At 38.1% G+C, this 21,698-nt stretch overlaps 1 protein-coding gene across 2 annotated transcripts in view; it reads left to right on the forward strand.

The window, feature by feature from the left end:
• Positions 1-21,698, forward strand: part of IQGAP2 (IQ motif containing GTPase activating protein 2) — a 449,634-nt gene that overhangs the window by 372,715 nt on the left and 55,221 nt on the right. For both annotated transcript variants that reach the window (XM_066273593.1, XM_066273594.1), the window contains exons 18-22: positions 3,734-3,817; positions 4,932-5,003; positions 12,181-12,250; positions 13,632-13,840; positions 20,836-20,985. In XM_066273593.1, coding sequence (XP_066129690.1) covers positions 3,734-3,817; positions 4,932-5,003; positions 12,181-12,250; positions 13,632-13,840; positions 20,836-20,985 — 585 coding nt within the window. The remainder of the gene's footprint in view (positions 1-3,733; positions 3,818-4,931; positions 5,004-12,180; positions 12,251-13,631; positions 13,841-20,835; positions 20,986-21,698) is intronic.

A 21,698-nucleotide genomic window follows, 5' to 3' on the forward strand; every position in this document is an offset into this window, starting at 1 on the left:
ATATGTGAAGGAAATACTTGGCAACTGTATTAGAAATGGGGGAAACTAAAGGTCTCTGAAGGCAGATAAGCTTTCCATGCTTTGCTGAAATAAAACTGAGGTAGCAGTTTTCACCCATCAGTTTAGATTTTTTTTTTTTTTGAGAGAGAGAGAAACAGAGAGAGGGACAGACAGGAAGAGAGATGAGAAGCATCAATTCTTCATTGCAGCGCCTTAGTTGTTTATTGGTTGCTTTCTCATATGTGCCTTGACCAGGGGGCTACAGCAGACTGAGTGACCCCTTGCTCAAGCCAGCAACCTTGGGTCCAAGCTGGTGAGCCTTGCTCAAACCAGATGAGCCCACACTGAAGCTTGTGACCTCAGGATTTTGAACCTGGGTCCTCCGTGTCCCAGTCTGATGCTCTATCCACTGCACCACCGCCTGGTCAGGCTCATCATCTTTTCTTTCTTTTTTTTTTTTTTTTTTTTTTTTTTTTTTTTGAGAGAGAGAGAGAGAGAGAGAGAGAGAGAGAAAGAGAGAGAAGGGGGAGGAGCAGAAAGCCTGAACTCTCATATGTGCCTTGACCAGGCAAGCCCAGGGTTTTGAACCGGTGACCTCAGCATTCCAAGTCAATGCTTTATCCACTGCACCACCACAGGTCAGGTCATCATTCCTTTTTTTTTTACCTGTCCAATGAGACCCTGGTAAAAGCGGTCTCTATCATGCACACTTTGTAGGGCAACCTAACAGTAACTGTCAATTTTAAGTATCAACTATTGGCTGAGTAATCCTTTATGTATTACTCTATCTTGGTAGAAACATTCATAAAAACATATATAATAATGTGTTAAAAGGTTATTTACTGCAAAAAATAATAACAACTTAATGCCCCACAGCAGAGGGATTATTAAATCATAGTAAATCTATACTATTATACAATTCTGTGTGGTTATTAAAAAACAATAAGGAGGTTCTGTGTTTTATATGAAATAATATCAATGCTATATATAATTTAGAAGGGAAACAAAGCAAATCTTGGCCTAAGATGGGATCCTATGCTGTCATAAATAAAGGCTGCGTGCCCTGGCTGGTTGGCTCGGTGGTAGAGTGTTGGCCCCACATGTGAATGTCCTGGGTTTGATTCCCAGCCAGGGCACACAGAAGTGCCCATCTGCTTCTCCACCACCACCACCACCCCGCTTTTCTCTCTCTCTCTCTCTCTCTCTCTCTCTCTCTCTCTCTCTCTTTCTCTTTCTCTCTCTCTCTCCCTTCCTCTCTCTCTGTCTCTCTTCTCCCCTCCTGCAGCCAAGCCTTGATTGAGCAAGTTGGCCCCAGGCTCTGAGGTTGGCTCCATGACCTCTGCCTCTGGTGCTAAAAAAAATGGCTCCAGTTGCAACAGAGCAAGGGCCCCAGATGGGCAGAGCGTCGCCCCCTAGTGGGCTTGCTGGTGGATCCTGGTCCGGGCACATGCTGAAGTCAGTCTCTGCCTCCCCTCCTCTCACTAAAATAAAAATAAAAAATAAAATAAAAACAGAGGCTGCATAAACATGTAAACATATTTACATATTTATATTCTTGTATACAAAAATAGAGTGTGTGTGTGTGTGTGTGTGTGTGTGTGTGTATACATGTTTTAGCTTTTCCTAAGGGTACATAAAAAATTAGGTATTCTTTTGGCAAATAGCTGGGTCAGAGTAAGCATAGGTACATAGGCACATTTTACTTTATACCCTTTCTGTGTTTGTTTATGTCCTAATAGATCTTCTTCTAGGCATTGAATACAGATTGTTTGCAGAGAATATGTATTATTTTATGTTTTTCTTTTTGTCAACATGCTATATCATAGTATGTATGGTAAGCTACAATTTTCTTTTTCTCTTAGTATATCTTGGAGATTTTCCTATTACTTAAAATACAGAACATTTTCTCAGTCAGTATATGTGACTTTCTTCTTAACTGTCATATAATGTCCCTCAGAATGAGTGCAATCAGAGTTTATCTAACTATTCCTCTATTTGTAAACACTCTGCTCTATACATACATGTTTTTACAAACAATGCAACAAAAATTCTTATAGATTTTCTACATAGGTGCTTGCATTACCATAGGCTAGGTACACTGAAAATCAGAGAACTAGATAAAAGGCCAAATAACTTTAAATTTATATTGCTCAGATTTCTCCAAAAGGGTCTATACTCTTTTGTACTTTTCCTAACTCCCCTCTCCCACCTATGTTTTTGTGTTCACTGCCTGGCAAGTAGATATGGTGATAACTTTCCTAAAATTATTCTGGACTGCTATCTAAGGCTCCCTCAAGCTTAGTACTATCCAACCTTTTTTATAAATGTTCCCACATTTTATAGAATTTTGCTCTGTGATTTCCCCTCTCAGTCCAATCCCAGCTGCCTTCTCTCTTCCAGGATCCCTCATAGTTTCTGATCAATATGCCTTCTCATTTTCTAGCACTGTGGTAGATTTCTTGAAAAGCATATTTATGAGACATTACCATTGAGGGATACTGGGTAAGAGACTAACATGATACATAGAACTCAGTGTATTGCTTTTGCAGCTTCCTGTGAGGCTATAATTATTACAAAATTAAGAAGGGGTTGTAGAGAATGGGGTGTGGGGAGGGAAGTAAAAAGAAGCAGATATATTTTGACAGAAAATGCTTTGTCTTTGGGTGATGGGCACATAACACCATCAACAGTTCAAATGCTATAGAAATATTTACCTGAACCTATGTACTCTTACTGATCAATGTCACCCCGTTTAATTTAACTTTCTAAATAAATTTTTAAATTAAATTTTCTTTTAAAGGCACATTTGTCATTTTTAGGGATTTGTATTGAGAGGATAAGTCTGGAGCTCATGCTCAGTTGATTATTTTTATTCCATCCTATTTTGTTTTTGAAGTATGACAAAAAGTACATTATTTTTTAAATGTTAATAAAATTTCACATTTTAAAGAATGAGATAGGTTGATATATGCAGACATAAAAAATTTATAAAATAGTTTTCCTATTTCTCCTTTTTAACAAGAAACTTGTATTTCATTTCTAATTTGAAAAATCAGAGAATTAAAGTGAGTTACAAAAATATGTATCAAGAAAAAGGTGCTCCTAAATGAACTGGAATAATATAACAGTTATGGATTTAATCCTTCTAAAGATCCCAGTTTGTGTCGTTTTTGTGAATGTTTCCTATAAAAATTCTCTTTAATGGAAATAACCTAGTAATGCTGTATTGATGGAGCATCATGACACTTGCTGCAGAAACAGGTGAAATAATAAATGTTCAGTCACAGCACTCCTGTTTTCAGGGACCCATAGACACAAGTTTGTAGAACATCCTTCTTTCCAGCCTGGGCCACAGTGAGTCACTTGGAGTCAAAATATGTATTAATCGTTATTTTAAAGCATCTGTGCTTTTACCAAATAATACCAGCACCCAGTTAATCTATTTGTATGTCTTGGGCAATGCCATTTTTTTATCATTTCTTGTCACCCAGGGCCTTGGTAAAATTAAGCTTTTGGATGGGATACTGGGCTTCTCGAGCTTGGGACAAGCCTCAGCTCTAAGCTGGTGTTCTCTGCTTAGTTTAATGTCCACCCGCAGAAGTAGTGTCCAGGCGAGATTTGGGGGAAGAGTCCCTTGACAGTATTCTAGTTCAGTGTCTTGAGATTATGCTTTCTAAAATAAACTGGAAAACTGTTGCATATAATTAATTTTGCAGCTCACTGTTTTCCACAGGCGTTCTGGAAGGGACATAAACAACGGATGTCGTACATCAGCAGGCAGCAAACATTCATTGATCATATTCCCTCCATTGTGAAGGTAAACATCCTTTCACACCTTATCAAGTACTTAAACTTTTCTCTCCTGTTTAGTTTCGCTTCTGGAAGACAGATTATGGAAAGAATATGTACAAGCCTTGAAGTTTGAGTTCCACCTCCACTACTCGCTTAGCTAATCAACTACAAGCAAATCCATTAGACACTGTAACTGACTCAGGTCCTCTGTGTGTTTATGAGAATCAAAGGTGCTTTGTAACCAGGATATATGCTTTCTCTAGAGAGTCCAAATTGATTATTTAAAGTCTGGTGGAAACCCAACTTTATTTCCTCTTACCTTATTTGGTAATAATATTTTGAAGGCTTAAACTTAACAGTACAAAACCTTAATTGGAAGGCAAATGCAAAAGTGAGGATCTGCATTTAGGTGCTGGGCCCACTGTGGTGAGTGCCCTGACCTTAGAGAAGGAAGAGGCACTGTGGTGACCATACTCTCAGGGCTGAAAGCCAGTGGACTGCACAGAAGTGACCTGGTAGACCACTTGGAAATCCTGATGAAAGACAGTCTAGAGATTGTCTGGACAGAGATTGAAATCAGTTCAAAAGACCTCTTAAAATAAAAGATCTTTGAAACTGTGAAGCATTTTCTAGACCCATTGTGCGTTAGCTCCTTACTGCTGTCCTGTAAGGAGCTACTATGGAACTCGTGCCTGTTCTCTCAGAAAGCTGTCGTTCACAGTTGGTCCCTCATGAGATCTCTTTAAATGTTTTTCTGTAAAGACCTGAAGTATATTGGATACATTTAAGAAATGTTGGGAGAAACCCTGGACTTAGTTTAATATTATTCCCTGACCCATTGGGACTTTCAGAAAAATGCCTTCCCTTCCTGGCTTTTATTTAAGGAGATTAAAGCAAAATAGCACAAATCTACATTGCCTTCCCCACCATCAGGTGTAATGTGTTTTGAAACCCTTAAAAAAAAAAGCATTTAAAGAAGGAGGAGGTGAAGATTAGGCTTTAGAGATTTATTATTTGGCAGGCTGCTGATTTTTACTTTTTATCAAATAAAATATGAATATTATTTTCAGAAATATTGCATTAAAAGGAATTAAAGTTTTTTGGTCATTGCCTTGATGTCTCTATTTAACTATTTTTAGATTCAGTCCTGGTTCCGGATGGTGACAGCACGGAGGAATTACCTTTCACGACTGCAGTATTTCAGAGATCACGTAAGAGAAATGCATGTAGCTTTTTATCCTGAGAATGGACTAAATGAATGCTTTGTTGAATATCAGTATTGAATGATTTTTATTAGATGGTGGAAATGAATACTAGGAAAAGAAAGTAGGTCTTAGAATGCAATGTAGTAGTATTTGGAGACTTACATTGTTTATTCAGGATTTATGTTCAAAGTGAGACTTCACCCAGTCAGGACCGGCTAGGACAGGGGTCGGGAACCTTTCTGGCTGAGAGAACCATGAACGCCACATATTTTAAAATGTAATTCTATGAGAGCCATACAACCACCCGTGTACACTACACATTATCCAATAAAAATCTGGTGTTGTCCCAGAGGACAGCTGTGATTGGCTCTAGCCACCCACAACCATGAACATGAGCGGTAGGAAGTGAATGGATTGTAATACATGAGAATGTTTTATATTTTTAACTTTTTTTTTTTTTTTAAAGATTTGTTTGCGAGCTGGATGCAGCCATCAAAAGAGCCACATTTGGCTCACGAACCATAGGTTCCTGACCCCTGGGCTAGGAAAAATGGAGGAGAGCAAACTAATATGGGCTAGTAATGGCATAGAGAAAAGATCTTAGGGGAGTCATTTTCCAACATGACTTGCACCATATTTCTAACTGGTAACTGATGAATTTAAATAGAAGCTCACAGGAGGAATTCATTCAGGAATTTTAAAGAAGAGATATGTGAGATTATCTGAGTTTGGTGGCATAATTCTTTTCCCTTTTTTTTTTTTTTTTTTAAAGGTATTATAATTTTTATTTTATGAGAAAATCAAGGTATAGATTGCAAAGGAAGCAATCAGAAGACTTTGAATAAAGAGGTTTGATTTCCCCCCCCCCCTCTGGCGTTTTTTTTGTGTGTTTTTTTTTTTAAATTTAATGCAGTGACATTGATAAATCAGGGTACATATGTTGAGAGAAAATATCTCTAGATTATTTTGACATTTGATTGTGCTGTATACCCCTCCCCCAAAGTTAAATTGTCTTCTGTCACCTTCTATCTGGTTTTCTTTGTGCCCCTCCCCTCCCCTAACCCCTCTCTCCTTCTCACCCACTCCCCCCTCCCCCAACCTCCCGCCCCTGTTGCCATCACATTCTTGTTCATGTCTCTGAGTCTCATTTTTATGTCCCTTCTATGTATGGATTCATCTTAGTTTTTTTTTTTTTTCTGATTTACTTATTTCACTCCGTATAATGTTGTCAAGGTCCATCCATGTTATTGTAAATGATCCGATGTCATCATTTCTTATGGCTGAGTAGTATTCCATAGTATATATGTACCAAAGCTTTTTAATCCACTCGTCCTCTGACGGACACTTGGGCTGTTTCCAGATCTTCGCTATTGTGAACAATGCTGCCACAAACATGCGGGTGCATTTCTCCTTTTCGAGCCGTTCTATGGTGTCCTTGGGGTATATTCCTAAAAGTGGGATAGCTGGGTCAAAAGGCAGTTCGATTTTCAGATTTTGGAGGAATCTCCATACTGTTTTCCACAGTGGCTGCACCAGTCTGCATTTCCACCAGCAGTGCAGGAGGGTTCCCTTTTCTCCACATCCTCGCCAGCACTTATTCTGTGTTGTTTTGTTGATAAGCGCCATTCTGACTGGTGTGAGGTGATATCTCATTGTGGTTTTAATTTGCATTTCTCTAATGATTAGTGATGTTGAGCATTTTTTCATATGCCTATTGGCCATCTGTATGTCCTCTTTGGAGAACTGTCTATTCATCTCTTTTGCCCATTTTTGGATTGGGTTGTTTGTCTTCCTGATGTTGAGTTTTACAAGTTCTTTATAAATTTTGGTTATTAACCCCTTATCAGACGTATTGTCAAATATATTCTCCCATTGTGTAGTTTGTCTTTTTATTCTGTTCTTGTTGTCTTTAGCTGTGCAAAAGCTTTTTAGTTTGATATAGTCCCATTTGTTTATCCTGTCTTTTATTTCACTTCCCCGTGGAGATAAATCAGCAAATATATTGCTCCGAGAGATGTCGGAGAGCTTACTGCCTATGTTTTCTTCTAAGATGCTTATGGTTTCACGGCCTACATTTAAGTCTTTTATCCATTTTGAGTTTATTTTTGTGAGTGGTGTAAGCTGGTGATCTAGCTTCATTTTTTTGCAGGTAGCTGTCCAATTTTCCCAACACCATTTGTTAAAGAGGCTGTCTTTACTCCATTGTATTTCCTTACCTCCTTTGTCAAATATCAGTTGTTCATAAAGGTGTGGGTTTATTTCTGGGTTCTCTGTTCTGTTCCATTGATCTATATGCCTGTTCTTATGCCAGTACCAGGCTGTTTTGAGTACAATGGCCTTGTAGTATAACTTGATATCAGGAAGTGTGATACCTCCCACTTTATTCTTCTTTTTTAAGATTGCTGAGGCTATTCGTGTCCTCTTTTGGTTCCATATAAATTTTTAGAATATGTGTTCTATATCTTTGAAGTATGTCATTGGTATTTTAATTGGTATTGCATTGAATTTATAGATTGCTTTGGGTAATATAGACATTTTAATGATGTTTATTCTTCCTAACCATGAGCACGGTATATGTTTCCACTTGTTTGTATCTTCCTTGATTTCTTTGATCAATGCTTTGTAATTTTCCGAGTACAAGTCTTTAGTCTCCTTGGTTAAGTTTACTCCTAGTTTCTTTATTTTTTTGGTTGTAATTGTGAAGGGGATTGTTTCCTTAATTTCTCTTTCTGACTGTTCATTGTTGGTGTATAAAAATGCTTCTGATTTCTGAGTATTGATTTTATATCCTGCCACTTTGCTGAATTTATTTATCAGGTCCAGTAGTTTTTTGACTGAGACTTTAGGGTTTTCTATATACAATATCATATCATCTGCAAATAATGATAGTTTTACTTCTTCTTTTCCAACTTGAATGCCTTTTATTTCTTCTTCTTGTCTGATTGCTGTGGCTAGGACTTCCAGGACTATGTTAAATAAGAGTGGTGAAAGGGGGCACCCCTGCCTTGTTCCTGATCTTAAGGGTATTGCTTTTAATTTTTGCCCATTGAGTATGATGTTGGCTGTGGGTTTCTCATAGATGGCTTTTATCATGTTGAGGTATGTTCCCTGTATTCCCACTTTGTTGAGAGTTTTGATCATGAATGGGAGCTGGATTTTATCAAATGCTTTTTCTGCATCTATTGAAATTATCATATGGTTTTTCTCCTTCTTTTTGTTTATGTGATGAATCACATTGATTGATTTACGAATATTGTACCAGCCTTGCCTCCCCAGAATAAATCCCACTTGATCATGGTGTATGATTTTTTCCATATATTGTTGGATCCGGTTTGCTAATATTTTGTTGAGGATTTTAGCATCTATATTCATCAGAGATATTGGCCTATAATTTTCTTTCTTTGTGTTGTCTTTGCCTGGTTTTGGAATCAGAATTATGCTCGCCTCATAAAAGGAGCTTGGAAGTCTTCCTTCCTCTTGAATTTTTTGAAATAGTTTGAGAAGGATAGGAGTTAGTTCTTCTTTGAATATTTGGTAGAATTCCGTTGTGAAGCCATCGGGCCCCAGACTTTTCTTTGTTGGGAGTTTTTTGATAACTGTTTCGATCTCATTTGGTGTAATCAGTCTGTTTAGGTTTTCTGATTCTTCCAGATTGATTTTTGGAAGATTGTATGTTTCAAGGAATTTGTCCATTTCATCTAGGTTGTCTAGTTTTTTGGCATACAGTTCTTCATAGTATTTTCTTACAATATTTTGTATTTCTGTTGTGTCAGTTGTTATTTCTCCTCTCTCATTTCTAATTTTATTTATTTGAGTCCTCTCTCTCTTTTTCTTGGTGAGTCTACTAAAAGGTTCATCAATTTTGTTTACCTTTTCAAAGAACCAGCTCCTAGTTTCATTGATCCTCTGTATAGTTTCTTTAGCCTCTATGTCACTTATTTCTGCTCTGATCTTTATTATATCCTTCCTTCTACTACATTTGGGCTTTACTTGCTGTTCTTTTTCTAATTCTTTTAGATGCAGGGTTAAGTTGTTTATTTGAGCTTTTTCTAGCTTCTGAAAGTGTGCCTGTAGTGCTATGAACTTCCCTCTCAGCACTGCTTTCGCTGTGTCCCATAAATTTTGAGTTGTTGTATGCTCATTGTCATTTGTTTCTAGGAATTTTTTTTATTTCTTCTTTGATCTCATTCTTAATCCATTCATTATTTAGCACCCTGCTATTTAGTTTCCATGTGTTTGAGAATTTTTTAGCTTTTCTGCTGTGATTCATTTCTAGTTTCATGCCGTTGTGATCGGAGAGAGTGCTTGATATGATTTCAGTCTTCTTAAATTTGTTGAGAGCACTTTTGTGCCCTAACTTGTGGTCTATCCTAGAGAATGTACCATGAGCGCTTGAAAAGAATGTATATTCTGCTGCTTTAGGGTGAAAGGATCTGAAGATATCTGTTAAATCGAGTTGATCTAGTGTTTCCAATAAGTCTGCTGTTTCTTTGTTAATTTTCTTTCTTGAGGATCTATCTAGTGATGTTAGTGGGGTATTGAAATCCCCTACTATTATAGTATTGCTGTTGATCTCGCCCTTTAAATCCATCCAAGTCTGTTTTATATATTTGGGTGCTCCTATATTAGGTGCATAGATATTTATAATAGTTATATCTTCCTGTTGGATTACTCCCTTTATCATTATGTAGTGGCCTTCTTTATCTCTTACTATATCCTTTGTTTTAAAGTCCAATTTGTCTGATATAAGTATTGCTACCCCAGCTTTTTTTTCATTTCCGTTTGCATGAAATGTTTTTTCCCATCCTTTTACCTTCAATCTATGTGTGTCTTTTGTTCTAAGGTGTGTCTCTTGTAGACAACATATGTATGGGTCCTGTTTTCTTATCCACGCAGCTACCCTATCTCTTTTGATTGGATCATTTAATCCATTTACATTTAAGGTTATTATTGATATGTAGTTGTTTATTGACATTTTATTCTTTAAAGGTGTATTCCTTTTTTTGCTATATTCTTTTCCAACTTTGATCTGTTTATAACAGGCCCCTTAACATTTCTTGAAGCGTTGGTTTGGTTGTAATGAATTCCTTGAGTTATTTTTTGTCTGGGAAGCTGTTTATTTCTCCTTCGATTTTAAACGATAGCCTTGCTGGATAAAGTAGTCTTGGTTGTAGGTTCTTGTTCTGCATTACTTTGAATATTTCTTGCCATTCCCTTCTGGCCTCAAGTGTTTCTGTTGAGAAGTCGGATGTCATCCTTATGGGGGCTCCTTTGTAGGTGATAACTTTTTTTTCTCTTGCAGCTTTTAATATTTTCTCTTTATCGCTTAGCTTTGGTATTTTAATTATGATGTGTCTTGGTGTAGGTTTCTTTGGGTTTCTCTTTAATGGAGTTCTCTGTGCTTCTTGGACTTGTAAGAGTTTCTCTTGCATTAATTTAGGGAAGTTTTCAGTTATGATATGATTGAACAAAGTCTCTATCCCTTGTTCTTTTTCTTCTTCTTCAGGAACCCCTATGATGCGGATGTTATTTCTCTTCATGTTGTCACAGAGCTCTCTAAGTGTTTCCTCTGACTTTTTGAGTCTCTTTTCTCTTTTTTTCTCTGCTTTCATGCCTTCATTCCAGTTGTCCTTCAACTCGCTGATTCGATCCTCTGCTGTATCCATCCTGTTTTTAATTTCTTCCATTGTGGTCTTCATTTCTGATATTGTATTTGTCATCTCTGACTGATTCTTTTTTAATATTTCAATATCCTTTTTTATACTTGCTATTTCTTTATTTAGGTTTTCAAACTGCCCCTCCATTGTTGTTCTAAGATCCCTAAGCATCCTTACAATCATTATTTTGAACTCCGCATCTGGAAGTTTGATTATTTCCATATCACTTAGCTCATCTCTCAAGGGTGTCTCTTGTGGTTTCATTTGGGTTGCACTCCTTTGTCTTCTCATAATGGTGTTTTATTTGTAGAGTTGCTTGAGTCTAGGCTTGGTGTTTTCTGCCTCCTGTTTTCAGTTGTGTTATTTCTAGGTCTTCTTGGCTTGGTATCAGCTATTATTTGTAATCCACTTTCGGATTTGGGCAGCTTTGAAGTCTTGATTTGTTTGTTTTCTTAACAGGTGATAGTCTTGTTAACTGATCTCAGCAGGGGGCTTCCTTGAAACTGTAACCAGGAATGCTGTGGGTGTAACCTGAGACGCTGAAGGTCTCTTCCACCAATTAATCTCACTGGGGGCAGGGTTTTTTCTCAGCTTCAGTAGGGGGAGGTGTATCTCAGATCTCCATGGAGACCTGAGTTACTGCCCCTCCTCCCCACTTCTTGTTTTCAGCTGTGTCTTGTTGCGCTGATTGGAGCTGGATAGATGTCCGGAGATCTCTGATCCGGAAGCACTTCAGCTCTGTTTTGTGAAAGGTTCAGTCCCTCCCCCAGCTATGGCCGCCTCCAGCACGAATGAGTCAGCTTTTTTATTTCGTTTCTTGCATACCTTAGCCCCTCACAGTCTGTCCCTCTCCTTGTCCTTTCCACTTGGGAGATAAGCTGGTCTTTTCAACCCACCTTGCTCCCTGGTCGCCAGGTAAGTGGCTGTGAGCAGTAGTTTCTGCTCTTTTTCCTCTGTGAAATCCTCTCTGGGCTCTCAGCCTCACCCCCCCCCCCCCCGCCGTTCCTGTAAGCAGAGGAGATTCAGGCACTCCTTACCAGGTTTATTGTGTCTTCCTCTTTGCTCCTTGGTTTTTGAGAGCTGTTCTTGCAGTTCAGTGTTGGTTTTTCATGTGGATTTTTCCTAAATTGATTTGTATTCTAGTTTGGGGTTGAGAGCTGGGCGTCCTTGCGTCCGCCTACTCCGCTGCCATCTTCAAAAGCCTTCTCTGGCGTTTTTAAACAGGGAAAATTAACTGCTAATGTTCTGCACTGTCCCCGTCTTGAAGGTCCCCTCTTTTTCCTTTTTTAATCTCTTTATTTAAACAGTTCCCATACAGTCTTGTGTATACTTTTAGCTAACTTATCTGGCCCTTTCTTCAAAAAATAAAAATAAAAAATAAACATTGAATCTAGCACATCTAAATATTGTCATTTCTAAATAGTGTCCTGTCTTAAATACTATCAGTTCTTATGTAGTTCTAAATTCTAAAATAGTGGAGTAGATAGGACTCTGGATGGTCATGACCCATCCTGTTTCTTTTGCAGAAAAATGAAATCGTGAAAATACAGTCACTACTAAGAGCAAACAAAGCTAGAGATGACTACAAAGCATTGGGTAAGTGGGAATAATCAAAAACAAAGTACGAATCCCTTATAAACCAGAAAAAAACAAATTATTTCCAACTTAGTCACTTCAGAGCCTGTTCCAGGAACAGAGGATACCCATTGTATCCAGCAGATTTGGATTATTTCAGGCCCCAGGTTCTGAACTAATAGGGGAACATATGATGGCAGGAAAAAAGGTTTTCCCACTATAAAGGGAAAGGGTCAATGGAGTGGATATAATTTCTTCTTCAAAAAGAATGGGATTGGCTGATATTTTTATATTAAATTTGAACTAGGATCCTGGGTACAATGCAAAAGAGTTAGCCAGAAGGTAAGTTTACATTTCAACTATTTAATTTATTAGCTGACTTATGAGTTTTCCCCCTCACTTTAAGAATAAAATATGTTCCTGTAAGAAATTTTAGAAATATGAATAAGAGGGGAAAAGACACGTGTTCTCATCTCCTGATGGTAAGTATAGACATCTTCCTATAACTTTGTTCTGGACTTTGCTTGATTACTATGATTTAAAAAAAAAATTTTTTTTTTTTTTTGTATAACAGTAAAAGGCTAAGCATTTGTCATTGAGGTCCAGAGTTTATTCTTATAGTTTACCCAGAGTAGATCTCACTAAACACCTTTAAAAATACCCTTTTTCAAAAGTCAGAAGAGTGCCAGGGAATTAAAGCATAATTAATGTTCAAGGCACAAAGGGAAAGCCCCTTTAGAATTTCTATAGATGCTTCTCTCAGCAACAGAGACTGATCTCCCAAGCTCTGAGCATCCTCCCTCAGCCCAGGCAGAAAGAACAAGGACCAAATTTTAGTTATTAATATCTTATTATTTATGCCTAGTGGAACACGTATTCTACTTGTCATTCCATTGGCTCCTGTTTGGCCTCACAGTTAATTCTCCCTTCATCGACCTTTTCTAATTCACCTATCACCTAGTTCTTTCTCCTTCCCAAATGTCTTTTGGGCTGAGAGAAACCACTTTCTGCTTCCTGCAGCAAGAATGCAGTCTCCTATCTGGCTCAGCCACAGGCTCCCAGAGCTGCGGTAACCTAAACAGTAACATTCTTTCCCAGATTCCTCATCAATAAAGCACTATCTTCTCAGTGTGTGAGTCCTGGAAGCAGTAGGAGAGAGAGGTGATAAATTAGAGCTAGATAACCAGAAATTAGTGAGACCAGACATTGTCAGTGGTTTGCTTTATTTACATGATCAGTTTTTTTGTCCAGATTTTACATGGGCAGAACGATTCATTCCTAAGGCCAAATACCTGAATTGCTGTATTTTTCTGGTAATACTTTATTTAAAGACCTGGCTTCTTTCCTACTGATAATGATTCCAAGAATGCCTAATTAAAATGTGCCTGTTTTTTCCCTGCAGTTGGCTCTGACAACCCACCACTGTCAGTAATCCGCAAATTTGTACATCTACTGGACCAAAGCGACTTGGATTTCCAGGAGGAGCTGGAGGTGGCACAGATTAGGGGAGAAGTGGTGACCAAGATCAGGGGCAATCAACAGCTAGAGAAAGACCTGAACCTCATGGACATCAAAATCGGGCTCCTGGTGAAGAACAGGATCACACTAGAGGTCAGTGGGGGTTGTGGGACTGTTGGCCCCAGGAGAGAGAAGATGCATGTGTATCTGTTCACAGCACTGTGTTCCAGCTAAGTTCATTTGGAATCCAGAATGAGTGGTCCAGAACTCATTTAAAAGCAGTGGTTCTCAGACTGCAGAAGTCTCTGCCGCCCCATTTATAACATTTCTTAAGGCTTTTTTTTACCAATCTGAAATGAAATATATATGAAATTAAAACCAGTTACATGTATACCTTCATAACAAGACTAAGGCCTTTATATAAATATTAAAGAGAAATAAAAAGAAAGTAATTTACAGTTAAAACACAGATTCCAAGATGATCATACACAGGCCTGAGCCACAAGAAACCGTGGTAGTTGCTGGAGGCTGGAACGTCTCCCCAGGATAACCACAGAGGCACAGGGGAGGCATGCCTCGGAGGCAGTGGGCTGTCAGGGCCTTCATTTTCCAAAACAAATGTCAACTCTTGGGAAACTTCAGAATAGACAGAGTGTGCAGAATCGTGGTCCTAGAAAAGCGTGCATATTAAAATCATAAGGGATATGTATTGTACTTATAAATAAAACAGATTCTACACTTAAATTATTATATGAAAATTTTCACCTATATGAATGACTGGCCAGCAGGACACTCAAAGCTCCAGCCATGGGGATGTTCTTTATGCAGGACAACAGGGCATCTTTCATTTCCAACCCACACTCATTAGAAGCCGGCAGTGCTCTCTAGTTGTTAAGATGTTAAAACAAATTATTTACACGTTCTTAAAATGGCCCCCACATCCTGCAGCTGCCCCAGTCATTAACTCTAACTAAATGATGTTGTACTTCTGGATCTGAGTGAAACATGACAATGTCAGAGCTCCCTAAAATCTTGTAAAAAGTTTCATTTTAACCAAGAAAAGGAGACTGTTAGGGTAAGGCCTGTCCCTGTGTCCCTGCTTCTGTGCCGTATCAGTTTTCAGAAACCAGACGGGTCAAGTGGGGAAGCTGCTTTCTGGAAGCTCCGAGAAGGCTTCGTGGGTCAGAGGGGGAGAGCCACCACCGGGGCTGGCTCTGCAGCGCTGGGAAGCTGCGAAGCTGGGAGCTGAGCTGCCTCAGGCGGGGCCTCCCAGAGATTACAGCGAAGTCAAGAGTTGAAGAAAAGATAAGGAAACTAGAGCCAATTGTAGTAGAGGGAAGGAGCATTTCCCCCCTAAATATCAAAGAATAAAACTAGAACTTTATTTTATTTTTTTAACTACAATTTTAATGTTCTTCATTTGACTTTTTATTTTTTTATCCAGGAAAAAAAACAGTACTTACTCTTTTTTAAAAAAATAATGTTTGTATTCTTTGACACACATGAGAACTTTTAAAGTATAATAAAATCCAGGTCTGTCAGAGAATGCCTTTTATAGCCTTATGCTGTTGTTTTACCCAGTTCCTGTAAAGTTGTAAACAGGAAATGCCTTGCCTTTCAAAATAAAGGCTTAGTTGCAAAACAGTAATAATAGAAATAATATGCAGCTTGTGGAAGTAGAATCATGGTAGATTTTCAGGTCTTCATGAATGTTTAAGATTTTTTTTTAAGTTTTGCAAATTGATAAAGTTAATTTTTCAGCTTACATTTTAAGCACTATTTATCAAGCACTTAGAAATTAAACTAATGATTAGTAAATATGTATAGTCTATCACTGAGAATAGCATTTTTGGTGTGAAGATATTTAGAATAGTGCAGTTGAAGTTTTATTTATAGCCATGGGAAAACAACCTAACAAAAACAGTAAACAGAGAACAGTAGAATTAGTTTTACATTTATGTTACATAGCCCTTAAAATTAATGTTTTTGAAGAACATTTAAGGGCAGGGGAAACAGTTCACAATATAATGGGTAAAAATAGTACTTAAAGCAGTACTATTTCATTTATCATAATATATGTATATACATATACACTTAAGAAAAGCTAGAAGTACAAAAGTTAAGTGATTTTTCTTTGGATTGTAGAACTAAACTTATCTTTATCTTTTTTTTTTTTAATTGAACATGTGTTTAGTGAGAGGAAAAGATTTTAAAGGGAAGTATATAAGTTCTTATAGATCAACTCTGGCTCTCTCTAGTAACCATGTATCTTACAATTCTTTTTTTCTTTTTCTTTTTAGTGAGAAAATAGGACAGACAGGGACTGGCAGACAGGAAGGGAGAGAGATGAAAAGCATCAACTTGTAGTTGTAGCACTTTAGTTGTTCATTGATTGCTTCTCATTCAAGCCTTGGCTGAGGTATTCCAGCTAAGCCAGTGACCACTTGCTCAAGCCAGCAACCTTGGGCTTCAAGCCAGTGACCTTTGGTCTCAAGCCAGAGACCAGGGGGTCATGTCCATGATCCCACACTCAAGCCAGCGACCCCACGCTCAAGCTGGTGAACCTATGCTCAAGTTGGCAGCCTTGGGGTTTTGAACCTAGCTTCTATGCTTCCCAGCTCAACACTCTATCCACTGCACCACCACCTGGTCAGGCTATCTTATAATTCTTTTAAATTTTGCATTCTTCCTAGAAATATGAGGAAGTCAGTCGGTTAGTGAAGTGGTTAGCATTGGTTTTAGGCAAAAAGAATGGTATGGAGCTGGAAACAAAGCAACTAAAATGGAAGTTTCCTAGAGGCATAGGGAGTAAGAAAGGTATAGACTCCAACTTCCTTGCAGGAAAACCTAAATAGAAACTAAAAGCAATGAGAATCATTGAAGTTCCCATATGAGTGCAGACTTGTAGGCCAATCTGCTTAATTGTATCACATCACTGAGCCTTGATTTCTTCACTGGAAATGTGACAAAATATGTATGTTTTTTTATTTTCACAACTCAGTAAGTTTGTGATATTATTAAGCTCATTTTATAGACTTAGGAAAGTGAGGGGTAGAGGCTAACCTGCGCAGAGTCACACAGCTAATAATGCTTTGCAGATAATCATATTTTTATGACTCCAAAGTCTATCCCCTTTGTACTGGTCCACATGTTTTACAAAAATATTTATATTACCTGCATGCAGATACCCTGTTATCAGGGGAAAGGAAAAGATAGTGCATTTAGGGCAACACTGAGACATGGGAATATCATGAACAAGTTAATAATACTGTTACTCCTTTAAACCAATATCCATCAAGCTTTTGATATTTGGTAAATGTGGAGAAAATTAGATTTCTATTAATAAAAAACACATGCCTCTGTTTGTAACCTCTGTCTAAATTGGCCTTTGTCCCCTTCTTCATGCTTTCAAAGCAAACCCTCATTAACACCAGAGCATTTGTGAGCAAGGTGTAATTCCACAGGAAGAAGAAAGAAGGGCGTACAGCCTCGCCTCTGCCCCTGGATCTCCAGCAGACGGATTCTTCCCTCTCCTCCCTCCAGGGCTCAGCATTTGAAGCCACTGTTTCCCTTCCTCCATTACTATTCCTGTCCTGTCATCATCAAATCTATTCCTCATGGAAAGGAATTTAGTCCTGCCCCAGAGCTTGCTGACCACCCTCTCTCCTCCTCTGTGAATGTCAATAAACATTATTCTAAAGATGACATCTGGAACAAAACAAATGAAATGTCTCCCATTTCCAAGGCTATCTCCATTGAAAGTAATGGGGAAAGGGTTAAAAATACCAAGTTTTCCCCCCTCATATATATTTAAAATCAAGATAATTTATTCCACATATTTGAGGAAATTGAGTGATCTACATATCGCCAGTTATTTGAAGGGTAGATAGCGGCAGCCATCTGCTAGACTTCCCCTTCACCTCCATCTGTGGTCATCTCCCTTCCTTACTTCATTTTACTATAGTTTCTGAAATAAGAAGGGAAATGTTGGCTTTTCAAAAGTTGTATGGACATGAAAATCAAATTCCCCTCTTCCCATATGAGCAATTAGGGGACAGAAGTAAATGGTTGTGTATCTCTGCCAGCTGAGAACGAGAGAAGGAAATCACAGACCTGGAAGACAGTGGATGTAACCATATAGAACTAACTGACCTCAGAGCTCCAAGGTTTCTTGTTTTATTTTTCTGCTTGTAGAATGACACCAGCTATGGGAAAATGGGCAGGGGGTAGGGAAGAGCTAGAAGCTAGCCCTATACGCAGAAGCTGATAGTGGTTCTCATCCCCAGAGGCAATTGGAAATAGGGTGGGTACGTTTTTGCTTGTCAAAATGATGCTGGATCTCTTCTGGCACGTGGTGGACAAAGCCTGGGGACTCTGGAGCACCAGCAGTGTGTACATAGCAGAAATGGCCAGAGTGCCCCTGTTCAGGACCAGTGACTGAGCACCCCGATGCTGGCTCATACACAGTCCTCATGCAGAGATTGGGTTAAGAGCTCAGGGAAACAGATGGAAGAAGTTTTAGAACAAACAACTTTCTGTGGGACAGTGACCCAATGTTAAGTGGCAGAGGAAGCATTCTAAAGCAGTGGCTTTCGTATGAGTCATGTGCCGTTAGTGGGTTATGAAATAAATTAATGTCACATTGGCAATCTTTAAAAACAGAATAGAATAAAAGCAAATTGAAAATGTCAAAGTATGTCCCAGTAGTGAGGATAGGTGATGTGAGTGTATAACAACAAAAGATGTAAAATGTATTTTTTTACTGTAGGTCTCTGTAAAAATGTTTGGTAGACTCTAACCTAAAGGGCCTACTCTGTTCATGACCCTTTAACATAGTCAGGCCAATGACTAAGTCAGGCCTGAGTAAGGAGAAGACGATGTTCCTCAGGGAACCTAGTAGCCTGAGGTAACTACTTCACAGTGTTTTTAGCCACACGTTTTCCATATTAAAGGAACATAATCTAAGGGAAAACCCCTAATTTTGTCAAATATTTAGTGTATTCCTTTCCTTTCATCACTAATTTCTACATTACATATTTTTGCAAGTGCTTTTATATATTGAGAAAATACTAATTCACTCTTTTAAAATGTACAATTGAATGATGGTTACTATTATCAGAAAATTGTGCAACTATCACTTCTATCTAAGTCTAGAACATTTTTATCACCCTACAAAGAAACCTCAAAGAAAGTTTTCTGGAATTAGATAGTGGTAAACATACTAAACACCACTGAATTGTCCACTTGAAAAGGATGAATTTTATGAAGTATGTGAATAATATTTCAGTTCAGAAACAAACAAAAGAATACCTATATTAACAGTTTCTACCTCTTCTTTCCTACCCCAAAAACAGCAACCATTAATCTGCCTTTTGTCTATAGTGATTTGCCTGTTGTGGATATTTCATATGAATGGACTCACACACTGTGTGGTCCATTTTAACCAGCACTTTCACTTAGCATAGTATTTTTAGGTTTTTGTGTTCGTTTGGTTTTTGGTTTTTGGTTTTTTTGGGGGTTTTTTTGTATTTTTCTGAAGTTGGAAATGGGGAGGCAGTCAGACTCCCGCATGCGCCCGACCGGGATCCACCCGGCACGCCCACCAGGGGGCGATGCTCTGCCCATCTGGGGCATCGCTCTGTTGCAACCAAAGCCATTCTAGTGCCTGAGGCAGAGGCCATGGAGCCATCCCCAGCACCCGGGCCATCTTTGCTCCAATGGAGCCTTGACTGCAGTAGGGAAAGAGAGAGACAGAGAAGAAGGAGAGGGGGAGGGGTGGAGAAGCAGATGGGCGCTTCTCCTTTGTGCCCTGGCCGGGAATCAAACCCGGGACTCCCGCACGCCAGGCCAATGCTCTGCCACTGAGCCAACTGGCCAGGGCCTGTTGTCAGTTTTTTTATTTAACAATCTAAGGGAAAAGAAGTCAGTGACCCTGACTAAAGAGTCAGATATTGCATGTTTTAAAATTTTTTATGGAACACTGGTGGAAATTGCTGGTATATTTCTAAAGGGTCGAATTCTTGGGTTAGACAGTAACTCTGTGAGGAACTGTCAAAATGTATTTCTAAGTGTCTGTACCATTGTACATTTTGACCAGCAAGGTATAAAATGTCCAATTAATCCACATACTCTCCAGCATTTGTTACTGTCTTTTTTATTATAGCCCTCTTAATTAGTATGAAATGGTATCACACTGTAGTATTGATTTGCATTCCCCTACTAACCATCAATATTGAGCATCTCTTCATGTATAGATCTTATTTGTGAAAATGTCTGTTTATATTCTTTGCCCACTTTTGATTGAGTTAGTTGTCTTTATTTTTGAAATGTAAGCAATCTTGATTATATTATAGATCAAGTCCCTTATTCAATATATGATTTGCAAATATTTTCTCCCACTCTGTGGGGTATTTTCACTTTATTGATGGTGTCCTTTGAAGCACAAAAGTTTTATTTTTGTGAAATCCAATTTTTTTTATTTTTTTAACCAGTGCTTTTGGTATCATATCCAAGAAACCATTGCCTGATCCCAGGGTAACAAAGATATATACCGAGGTTTTCTTTCAAGAGTTTTATAATTTTAGCTCTTTCATTTTGTTATTTGATCTCTTTTTTTTTAATGTTTTTAATTTTTTTTTATTCATTTTAGAAAGGAGAGAGAGAGGAGAGAGATAGAGAGAGAGAAGGGGGGGAGGAGCAGGAAGCATCAACTCCCATATGTGCCTTGACCAGGCAAGCCCAGGGTTTCAAACCGGAGACCTCAGCATTTCCAGGTTGATGCTTTATCCACTGCGCCACCACAGGTCAGGCTATTTGATCTCTTTTGAGTTAGTTTTTGCTTTCAAACATAGCGATTCAGTTATCCCAACATCATTTGTTGAAAGACAATTTTTTCCTTATTGAATTGTCTTGGTACCCACATTATAAAGCAAATACATGCAGCTTTGGAGAATAAATATTATGAAAGCCAAATTCACCTGCAAGCTGGATTCCCTTCATTTGTTTAACATTCTCTATTCCTTTGTTTCTTCGTGAGAGAAATGTGGAAAATTCATCTTTTCAACTATGTGTGTCTCAGGGTGTATGTGACCAGAGGAGGTAAAGAATACTAGAGTGAAAAGTAGTTGTTTTATAATTATTTCTTCCAGGATGTAATTTCACACAGAACAAAGCTGAATAAGAAAAAAGGTGGAGAAATGCAAATACTGAATAACACTGACAACCAGGGAATCAAAAGTATGAGTAAGGAGAGGAGAAAAACACTAGAAACATATCAGCAGCTGTTTTATCTTTTACAGGTGAGAACAATTTATTTCACTCTGAATTTTGGATAAATACTATATTCCATGTTTGTGGTTTATAATGTATCTTTCTCCGTGCTAACACTACAATAGCTTATAAGTTTTGAGCACCTACAAGTACCAAATATTAGTCTAGGTTCTTCACATATGTTATCTCATTTAATTTGTACTGCAAACCTGGAAACCATCAGAAATTAATTATTATCATTATTCCCATATTACATATCGAAAAAACAGACACAGCCAGAAAATGGTAAAACAATGGTTTTGGGACCCAAGTAGTTTACTTCAGAACCCATGATCTTCGTGAGTATATTATACTACAGTTATCTGTGGAAATAAAATAAATCTAATAATAACATAGCAGATGCTGTTAATTATGGAAAAATTAAAGTAACTGTGTGAAAAACAGGTGTTTACCTGAATCAGCCTGACCTTCTTTTGAGGAAAGCCAAAGAGTTTGGACTAGGGAAATATAGGGTATCTTTATATTTCATTATAAAGAGCATGGCATTACTATGATCTCAATGAACAGTTTTTTTTTCCATTGCTTCCCAAGTAGTTGAGAACTGATAAGCTGAACTGGTTATGGTTGAACTCAAGTGGACCAGTTACTGTTTTATTTGACCATTGATTCAGCTTATCTGCCCTACCACAAGGCCCTAAGGAAAATGAGTAAGCTATAGTGATAGATAAAAACAAAGCCTCCC

Source organism: Saccopteryx bilineata, chromosome 4, assembly GCF_036850765.1.
Source record: "Saccopteryx bilineata isolate mSacBil1 chromosome 4, mSacBil1_pri_phased_curated, whole genome shotgun sequence".
NCBI lineage: Eukaryota > Metazoa > Chordata > Mammalia > Chiroptera > Emballonuridae > Saccopteryx > Saccopteryx bilineata.